The sequence below is a fragment of the Tachypleus tridentatus genome, chromosome 7, assembly GCF_004210375.1.
Source record: "Tachypleus tridentatus isolate NWPU-2018 chromosome 7, ASM421037v1, whole genome shotgun sequence".
NCBI lineage: Eukaryota > Metazoa > Arthropoda > Merostomata > Xiphosura > Limulidae > Tachypleus > Tachypleus tridentatus.
The window spans coordinates 99,033,612-99,046,454 of NC_134831.1; the positions used below are offsets into that span (position 1 = coordinate 99,033,612).

The following is a 12,843-nucleotide window of genomic DNA, read 5'->3' on the forward strand; positions in this document are numbered from 1 at the left end:
GAAACAAGTAATATTTATTTTAGACTGTCAGTATTACACAATGTATAATTAATGTCTGCTTTAACTGATCATGACCAGAACTAAACATTATATACAAACTACTCATTGTGAAACAAGTAATATTTATTTTAGACTGTCAATATTACACAATGTATAATTAATGTCTGCTTTAACTGATCATGACCAGAACTAAACATTATATACAAACTACTCATTGTGAAACAAGTAATATTTATTTTAGACTGTCAATATTACACAATGTATAATTAATGTCTGCTTTAACTGATCATGACCAGAACTAAACATTATATACAAACTACTCATTGTGAAACAAGTAATATTTATTTTAGACTGTCAATATTACACAATGTATAATTAATGTCTGCTTTAACTGATCATGACCAGAACTAAACATTATATACAAACTACTCATTGTGAAACAAGTAATATTTATTTTAGACTGTCAGTATTACACAATGTATAATTAATGTCTGCTTTAACTGATCATGACCAGAACTAAACATTATATACAAACTACTCATTGTGAAACAAGTAATATTTATTTTAGACTGTCGGTATTACACAATGTATAATTAATGTCTGCTTTAACTGATCATGACCAGAACTAAACATTATATACAAACTACTCATTGTGAAACAAGTAATATTTATTTTAGACTGTCAGTATTACACAATGTATAATTAATGTCTGCTTTAACTGATCATGACCAGAACTAAACATTATATACAAACTACTCATTGTGAAACAAGTAATATTTATTTTAGACTGTCAATATTACACAATGTATAATTAATGTCTGCTTTAACTGATCATGACCAGAACTAAACATTATATACAAACTACTCATTGTGAAACAAGTAATATTTATTTTAGACTGTCAATATTACACAATGTATAATTAATGTCTGCTTTAACTGATCATGACCAGAACTAAACATTATATACAAACTACTCATTGTGAAACAAGTAATATTTATTTTAGACTGTCAATATTACACAATGTATAATTAATGTCTGCTTTAACTGATCATGACCAGAACTAAACATTATATACAAACTACTCATTGTGAAACAAGTAATATTTATTTTAGACTGTCAGTATTACACAATGTATAATTAATGTCTGCTTTAACTGATCATGACCAGAACTAAACATTATATACAAACTACTCATTGTGAAACAAGTAATATTTATTTTAGACTGTCGGTATTACACAATGTATAATTAATGTCTGCTTTAACTGATCATGACCAGAACTAAACATTATATACAAACTACTCATTGTGAAACAAGTAATATTTATTTTAGACTGTCAGTATTACACAATGTATAATTAATGTCTGCTTTAACTGATCATGACCAGAACTAAACATTATATACAAACTACTCATTGTGAAACAAGTAATATTTATTTTAGACTGTCAGTATTACACAATGTATAATTAATGTCTGCTTTAACTGATCATGACCAGAACTAAACATTATATACAAACTACTCATTGTGAAACAAGTAATATTTATTTTAGACTGTCAGTATTACACAATGTATAATTAATGTCTGCTTTAACTGATCATGACCAGAACTAAACATTATATACAAACTACTCATTGTGAAACAAGTAATATTTATTTTAGACTGTCAGTATTACACAATGTATAATTAATGTCTGCTTTAACTGATCATGACCAGAACTAAACATTATATACAAACTACTCATTGTGAAACAAGTAATATTTATTTTAGACTGTCAGTATTACACAATGTATAATTAATGTCTGCTTTAACTGATCATGACCAGAACTAAACATTATATACAAACTACTCATTGTGAAACAAGTAATATTTATTTTAGACTGTCAGTATTACACAATGTATAATTAATGTCTGCTTTAACTGATCATGACCAGAACTAAACATTATATACAAACTACTCATTGTGAAACAAGTAATATTTATTTTAGACTGTCAATATTACACAATGTATAATTAATGTCTGCTTTAACTGATCATGACCAGAACTAAACATTATATACAAACTACTCATTGTGAAACAAGTAATATTTATTTTAGACTGTCAATATTACACAATGTATAATTAATGTCTGCTTTAATTGATCATGACCAGAACTAAACATTATATACAAACTACTCATTGTGAAACAAGTAATATTTATTTTAGACTGTCAATATTACACAATGTATAATTAATGTCTGCTTTAACTGATCATGACCAGAACTAAACATTATATACAAACTACTCATTGTGAAACAAGTAATATTTATTTTAGACTGTCAATATTACACAATGTATAATTAATGTCTGCTTTAACTGATCATGACCAGAACTAAACATTATATACAAACTACTCATTGTGAAACAAGTAATATTTATTTTAGACTGTCAGTATTACACAATGTATAATTAATGTCTGCTTTAACTGATCATGACCAGAACTAAACATTATATACAAACTACTCATTGTGAAACAAGTAATATTTATTTTAGACTGTCAATATTACACAAAGTATAATTATAAGTAATATTTATGTCAGATTTACCAATATTTAACATTTAATTAACACAATTTTTCTTTTGCTTTATTTAATCATAAACAAAATATACATACACACTTTTAAGAATGAACACATTTTACATTTTAATTACATTGGACTAACACGCATGATAAATTCCAAAAATTATTTAGTTATAAAAATTAAATTATCTCATAATTTTATGATAATGATAATGGAAAACATTTTTTTTAAAAAACTTAGGAGATACCATTTGTATTATATTATGTTGGCTTGAAGTTTAATTTTTTTTAAATTTTCGTTATCTACAAAGTGTAAATTACAGTTTTCTTCAAATATAAAAACAGGAATGTGATTTATCTTTGTATACCAATCTCTATTCATATATCTCAAGATGGCTGGTATGGATATTAAAAAAAGGAACATTTTTACTTCAAGTGTCATCATGAATCTCTATTCTTATCTTAAAATTTGATTCATGTACACAAACTAAAAATATTATGTACTACACGAAATAATTTAATGAGTTATTAACATCATAAAAAATTCTGTTTCATTTATTTATTGTTAAACAATATTACCAACCCAAATAGAATGACCAATACAGAAAATACTTTTTATTCCTAACATAGCATAAAATAATATAAACACACTTCAGTAGACAAAAGACATAGTTATTGGTTCATAAACTGCAAAAGTGACACAGCAGTGTTTACATTCAATGAAAGATTCTTAGCAGCTTGAATTTTCTAACAGATGATGTAAAATATTCTCATGCTAAGCAGTTTGAATAGCGACATGTTTACGTTAATAAAAGATATTTAACATCTTATTTTGTGATACAAATGTCATACAGTTTATGTAGTTATTATATTATCAAATTATTTATATAATTATACATAGTTGGGGACCATATTAAGTAATTATAATGAGTTTTAGTGGTTTTTGTAACAGATATAAGTAACAAAAAACAACCTTCTATAGTCCAAAAGTTATTAAAATAATGAACAAGTTTCCTTTGTGTATTCCTGTGTTTACAAATTTTATAAGTATATAACTGCTTACACATTTTCAAGTATAAAAAAAGGATTAAAACAAAATAAGGCTTAGTATTATTCTTTGTATTATTAGTATTATTCTTTGGAGTTTACATTCTGATTAAGTATATTTTATTGCAAGCTACAGTTTTTTTGTTTGTTTATTTTTTGAATTTTGAACAAAGCTACTCGAGGGCTATCTGTGCTTGCCGTCCCTAATTTAGCAGTGTAAGACTAGAGGGAAGGTAGCTAGTCATCACCACCCACTGCCAACTCTTGGGCTACTCTTTTACCAATGAATAGTGGGATTGACCGTCTCCATATAATGCCCCCATGGCTGAAAGGGCGAGCATGTTTGGAGCAACGGGGATGCGAACTCATGACCCTCAGATTACAAGTCGCACACCTTAACACGCTTGGCCATGCCGGGCCATTGCAAGCTACAGATTCTACATTAAGAAAGAAAAATTATTAAAGCTTATTGCTTGCCATTTTCAAAAAGACATTGCCTAAAGTTAAAACTACTTATTAATGAAAATACATTTTGACAGATCCAAGCAGTATAAGTGACAAACCTGTGTTTTATTCTTTGTTGTCACAGTTTTCTAACAAGATGTTTTGCAACAACAACGTTTATTCTTTTTTTTGTGCTGGTACTGAATTTAATCAAGTCTATCAGTACAGATACATTATGTCTTGATGAATTGAAAAGCATCTACTAATTTCCTTTACAAGGCTCAGTTAACAATCTCTTTTATTTCATTCTTATCGCACAGGAAACCTCAATTCTCTTGTTTTTATGTGTACTTACAATAGAAGTAATTCAGTTTGTTTATGTACAACACAAGTTAGGTCTCAATTCAAGCAATCATTGTTCACATGCTCACAGTTAGTATGGAGATGGAGTTGACTTCCAAGAATTTGTAATGCTCAAAATCTGAACAAGAATTCGTTCTTCTTAATCACTATCATAAAATCATAATCCCAGAAGTTGGAAAGTTCTGTATGATAAGTTTGAAACTGAACACACTTAAGATAAAGACCCAACTCAATAACATCAACCCAGTAATGTTCTGTATGATAAGTTTGAAACTGAACACACTTAAGATAAAGACCCAACTCAATAACATCAACCCAGTAAAGTTCTGTATGATAAGTTTGAAACTGAACACACTTAAGATAAAGACCCAACTCAATAACATCAACCCAGTAATGTTCTGTATGATAAGTTTGAAACTGAACACACTTAAGATAAAGACCCAACTCAATAACATCAACCCAGTAAAGTTCTGTATGATAAGTTTGAAACTGAACACACTTAAGATAAAGACCCAACTCAATAACATCAACCCAGTAATGTTCTGTATGATCAGTTTGAAACTGAACACACTTAAGATAAAGACCCAACTCAATGACATCAACCCAGTAATGTTCTGTATGATAAGTTTGAAACTGAACACACTTAAGATAAAGACCCAACTCAATAACATCAACCCAGTAAAGTTCTGTATGATAAGTTTGAAACTGAACACACTTAAGATAAAGACCCAACTCAATAACATCAACCCAGTAATGTTCTGTATGATAAGTTTGAAACTGAACACACTTAAGATAAAGACCCAACTCAATAACATCAACCCAGTAATGTTCTGTATGATAAGTTTGAAACTGAACACACTTAAGATAAAGACCCAACTCAATAACATCAACCCAGTAATGTTCTGTATGATAAGTTTGAAACTGAACACACTTAAGATAAAGACCCAACTCAATAACATCAACCCAGTAATGTTTTAACAACAATACAGACTTCTAAATGTTAGACATTAAATACGAGAAACTGTATTAGAATTCAACAAGTTATTTTTGTTTGGTATTAACCTAGCTCAACTGGTTGATACTTAAAAACAAACTATAAATCTAAGTTGAGACTTTGAAAATTAACTCATAAAAAAATTGGACTTTGAAATGTAATTTTTGTTACACGATGACATAGACTAATATACTGAAAAAGGAATAAAAAATACTGGACAGAATTACCTAAATCATGCTTTTTGTGCTGGAAGCAATCTTCAGTCTCAAAAAGAGTTTGTGGTAGACGAATGAAAATCTTTGTTCTGAAAAATATTGTTTTCAATATTACAACTAGAATGATGCTGAGTAATGAAAAACATAATATGTATTGATTTTTTAAGACTTTCACAAAATATAATACGAGATTATGACAAAATATAACTATAGGTCTATCAAAATTCATGTTGATTTAATACTTTAATCTATTTCAGGAACGCAGTAACAATCAAGCTGTACGATCAACAGGTTAGAAACAATGTATAATAGTTCTATTACATGTTTAAAAAGTATTGTTTATTTTAAAACAGTAGCTTAAAAACGAGTTTTGAAGTCTAAAATATTATTCTACTTCAAATATCTAAACTTAATATAACACAAAACTTACTTTCCCATTCTGTGAGCATCTGGTTTGTAGCCCAGATGGTTTACCAGAATTTGTACTCCTTGTTTAGCACTACCTTGATAACTGGGCCAAGTTTTTGGACACAGGCACTTGTATCTTTTTAGGAAAACTTCATAAGGTCGTCGATAAGCAAACCCGGCTCTTCGAACTCTCAAGTTTTCCATAAGGCCAAGATATTTAACTTGATGTGCTACAATCATGTCATCAAAGACAGCTGAAATATTACAAATAATTTATTTAATGTGAAACTTATATCAAATAAAATGATGTGACTTTCTCAATACATTTCATCTATATATCCATTGATTGATCCATCTGTCCATGGAATAATCTATTATATACGACTCCAAAAATATTGTTATAAATATTTATATTTCACATATTTCTTTTCATGGTATTAATAACATTATTCGTTACTTAAATTTCATTTCTCTACAGGAAACAAACATAATAATTGGCAAACTTAATACAATTTTCATAAGAAAAAATATATGATACAAAAAATTTATTGAGAAAAATATTTGTTTATTTATTTCTTAAGTAAAAAGTGTCTGTGCTGTGTCCACAAGTTTAAAAACACAGCTTTTAGTGGTATTAGTGCCCCCAGTGGCACAGTGCTAGAAACTTGATGTTGATACCTATGGGGGCAGAGCACAGAGAGCCTATTGTGTAGTTTTGTGCTTCATTACAAACAAAGTGGCATGAGCCCCCATACTTACTATTGAATCATTAAATACTATTGTAATTTTATTCTTTTTAGAGAGACATTTACAGGCCAGCTTACCTGGCTGTTTTCTGTCGTTGGGTTTGATACATCGGACATACCATGGTTCTTTTGACATTAATATTGTCATCAACTGAGACAAGCTTCTCTTAAACTGGGTGGCTGTCTTCGAGAAGAAAAGAAGAAGTATTATATCATAAAGAGCAGCCTACTTATGAGAAGACATTATTGATGGTTACTAGTGACAGGTTTTTAATGTTTTGGACTGATACCTGTTATTGTTAGAAGCTTTCCAAAATGAAACAGATGTTTTTACTTTATGATTTAAAACTGCAACCACAGTTAAACGTATAAATCGTTTCACTCTGCTCTATATGATGGAAATATTGCCACTGTACAAGTTATATCAAGTAAAAAGTATAAGGAAAAGCTGACTAAATGTGTGAATGCTTCCTGTATGGATATTACTTTCTAAAAACTTTAAACAGTTTAATCAGGTTTTAACTAAACTAATTATTTCTTTACAGAAATTATCTAAGGTTATAAGTTGTTTTTCTAATTATACTTATGCTACTTTCTGAATCTTATATCAGTAATAAGTTTTATTTAAGCAAACAATTAAAATATCAGAATTTTAGGTTATTTTTTTCTTACTTGACCAACTGAGACAACAAGAACACTTTCTCTTACTACTGTTGAAAAAAAGAAGCATATTAAAGATAGAGACATGCCATTCACTTATTTTTGGACAGTTTATAATTTAAAGTGTTTTGCTGACCAATCAATACTAACCTTATATATTGTGTCTAATTAATTCATATTTAAAGTAATAAACATAAGACAGTTGCAACCAACAGCTCATGTAACTGACAAAAATCAAGAGATACAGAGATACTGTTAAATATAATTTGTGCCTAAACACAATGCAGCTAAAGTTCATACAAGTTTAACAATAAATACAATAAGCTGAGACATTTAACCACTGGTCAACAGTTTGGTGAATATCTTACAATAATATCAACTATTAGTCAACAGTAGACATCTTACAGTAATGTTAACCGGCAGGGGCGTTGAGAGGCAGGTCAAGCCCCGGGGACAATTATGTCACTGGGCTTCATTTTGAAGTCTTAATAAATTCATGGTACATTCATGGGCATATGAAGAATTTTACTAGTGGGTGGAAGCCAAATGTGTTGATAATATACATTTTTTTGATAAAAAGGTATTTATTGAGGCAAAGAAATTTCCAGCAGTACTGGGATTTTTCCTTAAGTATATTATAAAAATGAGAATACACTATTCTTTATCCCATATTTTCCCAGGCCCCAGGACTGTATTCCCCCCCCCCACCATCTTGTCAGGCCTGTCAATCAGTAGTCAATAGATTGGCAGATATCTTATAATACTGTTAAACATAGATCAATTTAGCTAACTTACTGTGTCTGGTCTTTTCTTGTTTGAAAGCTCAGATTCTGGAAAAGAAGTTCTTGTGATGAGATTTGATGTCTTTGTCATAGTCTGAAAACATATTTAAATACTCAGAAAAAAATATACATGAACTTGGGTTTAACATCTGACATTAGATGTAGAGCAGTGGTTTTGTAATATAGCAGAAATTCGTTCCTAGTATTTAAATGTTTAATACTACACTAATAAAATATTTGATATGCTTTACATTTCCAAAAATTAAACCCAATTTTATCTTCTACTTGACAAATACATTCTAATGAATACCTTCAAGTTTTCATAACTACTTGAAACTTATAATCATAAAAACCAAGTGTCAGTTGGTCTGTCAGTCAAACAAGTTAGATTTCACCAAATTTCGTGAGCTACATGAGTCAAATTACATTATTTATCCAATAATACTCCCCCTTGTCACTACCCTTTACCATTTCAGTTCACTTGTTAAAATAAGCATAAGTAGGTCCTACATTTCACCACTTTATCCGCCTACCAGGGAAGGATCATTTATATGAAGGATTTATTTAGCACAGACTGAAATTAACTTGTTATGAAGAGGAATTGGAGCAATAACTGAGGATTTACAAGTTTAAAAACACAGCTTTTAGTGCTATTAGTGCCCCCAGTGGCACAGTGCTATGTCTGCAGTGCTAGAAACTCGATGTTGATACCTGTGGGGGGCAGAGCACAGATAGCCTATTGTGTAGTTTTGTGCTTCATTACAAACAATGTGGCATGAGCCCCCATACTAACCACTGAGTCACTAGCAGAAAGGAAAATAAGTGTAATTTTATTCTTTTTAGAGAGACATTTACAGGCCAGCTTACCTGGCTGTTTTCTGTCGTTGGGTTTGATACATCAGACATTAATGTTGTCACCAACTGACACAATTGATGTGGTTAGAAAATAACTTGTGATCAGTGAATTCTGGGACAAGTATTGATGCTAGACACTTTTAGGTAAAGGAGATATTGATCATGAGAGAATTTGGCTTCCCAAAGCTAGAAGACTCTTATTTTTCTTATGTCTGTTTATGGGCAGCAAAGTTGCAAAAGCATATTGGTGCATTCGAATTTGGTAGGCTTTGGCTTTCCATCATTTTTTAAGGGCCTTTATACTAGTTAACAAACACACAACAATTCTTTTTAAACTTTGTACATGTAATTGAAGATCTGGTTCATATCTAAACTGATTTGTTTAATTATTTACCTTTTTCAAATCTCGATACAGAAGATCATTATTCTTCTCCAAAAACCCTGGAAACAATGATGTGTAAATTAAAATGTGAAAAAACAACATTCAATAAAGGAAAGCAATAACTGATTACTGAACCATAAGAAACTAAGACACTCAAATAATTTAATAATAATATATCATTATCAGAATTATGAAGAGAATAAAACTTAAATCGAATGATATCTTTTACAGTTATTAATTAAACACCATAAAGCTATAAACTCATTTTTTTCTGTTTTAAGAACGAATTCAGAATGATGAAAGACAGAAAAACAACTGGGAATCTGTGATTGAACTCATATCACTGGATAACCCTAAGTAGTATGTTTAGTATAACATTGTAATTATATAACACTAAAAAACAATATTCATTTTTATTGACTGAAATGATGTTGAATACAGTTCTGTAATGTTGTGTATTGTTACCTTTATGTGAGACTCCAGACACACAAAATGAGCACTTACAAAAAGATATCAAATGCATGTTAAAATAAGGCTGATTTTGTATACACATACATACTATACCAATACTATAGTTATACTGATAAATCCTTTGTTTAAAAGTTTACACTGAAACAGAACCAGACTGTTAAAATGCTGTTCTTGTTATCACCACCTTATTTAAATAAAAGTTTCTCTCTCTATAATTTGTTTTCTTACTGTATGGTTTTATGATAACAATGGTGTGAAAGTGGTAAGGTGTAATGTTATTAAACACACAAGTGCAAACACATCAATATCTAGCAAGTATATTTGACGAAGGCCATAATACCTAAATCTGGGCTACTACTGATATCTATGTCGAATTGTTCAGTTGTAGAGAAATGCATGAACTGAAACTAAAACCTATGCATTTCATATTTTATTATGAACATCTTAATGTTATCACTTCTATGCTATTTTTAAACTAAGAATTGTAGACACACACTAAAAACAATACTTGTGTATACTACAGTGTGATAGAGAGAAGTAAAGTATTCTCATATCAACAGTAAAAAAAATTACCGTCCACTCTGTATGTGACATCTCCGGCATAATGTCTCAGTCTGAATTCCTGAAACACACAAACACATGCACCAATAAGAGGTAATTACTGAAAAACAGAACATTTGTTTGGTATAAATAAACCAATGTTATAACCAATAGCATTGTCAGACATGGTCAATTTATATAATAGTCAGATATTTTTAAATTAAACAAGCTTGATAACATAAAATAACATTAAAATATAATAAAGAACATTATGGTCCTTCTAGGCTGTCCTATTCACTGTATTAAACTAAACCAAAAATAAAGTTCCATGTCAACCATTATCATTCAATTACTCATCAAGTGTACCATTCTGTAATGAGAATTATGCTTTCTTAGCTGAAAATGACTCCCACCCTCTCAAGGTTTATACTTATGTCCCTCACTATTTTCATTTTGCCATTAAATAAATAATAGAAAAAAACACATGATGATTAACACTATCATTTCTCTTAGTTGGGTTTAGTGATATTTTTTTCAGACTACTTGAATAACGTATGAACTTTGATGCTATATATTACAAACCAGAGGTAAAAGATGAGGGTAATTAATGAAAGTATGTGTTGTGATAATTACTAAAAAAGTATTTAATTAGATAAATTAAATTTATCTAATGACCATAAGATAAGACCCAGATGAAATTAAATTATTTCATACATGATAGGAAACATAACATGAACAAAACAAAACTTAATTAGTCCACATTTATAATAAATTTAAAGTTTTCTATATGATGTGAGTTACATATGATAGTTAATTACACTATGTAACACAAATTTTGTTCCTGGATGGTGTATGTTATTTCTTAATTGCTTATGTTGTAAAAGTACAGAAAATGGTCATTATTCCCTACAAGCTTTGCTTTTGTGACTTGGATAATGAAATTTAGAAATTAACCTATTTTCTATGTAAAAACAGGCAAATTTGCATATTTTCATTTACATAAGGTACAAATAAAACATATGAATCAAGATTTACATGTATTTATACTAAAGTTATACAAAAATGTTTAGAAGTGAGTAGTTTTTCGAGATTTGCAACTGTAATGTAAATCTCTTTCACGTGTCAGCTCCAAATATAGTTTCCCATCATGTTTTCGTTATACGCTCCCAGGTCACAAAAGCTGAGTTTGAGAGAAAAATGGGTCTTTTCCATTTACTTTAGGCATAAGCAATTGGGAAATAACACTTTCTGTCCAGGAACAAGAAAAAGTAAAAATTTTGTAACATAGTGTTATTAACTGTTTATATACATATATAACAAGTAACATACAGCATATCTCTGGTACACACTCAATGTCACATAATCAATAATTTACCAGCATATGGGCTAACAGCAACAGTCAGCTACTCTATTTATTAAATGTGAAAAATGTAGTGATTATATATATGTCTTCAGTGCTATTTTCCTGGATATCCATGTTGGATATTGATAAATGAGTGGTAACAGTTCATACTGCAGTTTATTTAATAGAATACTTGTCTTTTTTCAGAAAATGATTTTTCTAGCAGATAAATCATACTTAAACAGCAATTAAATTTATTAGTTTAATATCTGTTTACATTCAATCATCTTATTTCCAGTTATCCTTCAAAACAATGTACAACATACGTGTATGTAAAAAACAGGTCGTTTGGGTTGAGAAAATATTTTACGTAGAGGAGCGAACAACGTTTCGACCTTCTTCGGTCATCGTCAGGTCGAAACGTTGTTCGCTCCTCTACGTAAAATATTTTCTCAACCCAAACGAGCTGTTTTTACATATATATTTCTCTACAAGTGGGTTTTCTTGACATCACTAATGTACAACATATCCTCTAACTAGCAAACAAATGACAAATATAAAAATTACTTATCCATCTGAGTCAACGTTCATCACAGAATTTTGTTTTTCTCAAATGACTAGTCAAAATGGGTTTTTACATTTCTAAAACATCCAGAGTAAATTTCTAAAGACCTTCTATGAAACATTGAACATTTATTTCAATGAATGATAAATTATTAAATAAAATTTGAATAACAATCAACAGGTTAGTATACAATTTTTCAAATATAAAATTTTCACTGGTCTTATAGAATCTTAGCTTAAATAATTACTTCACAAACAAGTCCATTTTCAGAATTTGCTTATACTTAAATGTTAAAAGATTCTTACATTTCTATTTAATGTTTTCTTAGTTCTTTTGTCTGCTGTCTTATGGGAGAGAAAGTGTTGGTGTGACCCAACAAGTGTTTCTAGTTTATCAAGGAATGTCGAGTCTGTTGCATCACCTGGTCTAAAACATTCTTCGTCCTACAGTGTACATAACACTCATTAATAA

The 12,843-nt window shown here is 29.6% G+C and overlaps 1 protein-coding gene across 17 annotated transcripts in view; it reads right to left on the bottom strand.

The window, feature by feature from the left end:
* The window catches only part of LOC143256270 (unconventional myosin-Ic-like), a 104,399-nt gene that overhangs the window by 23,455 nt on the left and 68,101 nt on the right, over positions 1 to 12,843 (bottom strand). For all 17 annotated transcript variants that reach the window (XM_076513260.1, XM_076513256.1, XM_076513258.1 and 14 more), the window contains 7 exons: positions 12,678 to 12,815; positions 10,499 to 10,547; positions 9,467 to 9,513; positions 8,231 to 8,311; positions 6,854 to 6,959; positions 6,052 to 6,283; positions 5,634 to 5,710 (listed from right to left, as the gene is read on the bottom strand). In XM_076513260.1, coding sequence (XP_076369375.1) covers positions 5,634 to 5,710; positions 6,052 to 6,283; positions 6,854 to 6,959; positions 8,231 to 8,311; positions 9,467 to 9,513; positions 10,499 to 10,547; positions 12,678 to 12,815 — 730 coding nt within the window. The remainder of the gene's footprint in view (positions 1 to 5,633; positions 5,711 to 6,051; positions 6,284 to 6,853; positions 6,960 to 8,230; positions 8,312 to 9,466; positions 9,514 to 10,498; positions 10,548 to 12,677; positions 12,816 to 12,843) is intronic.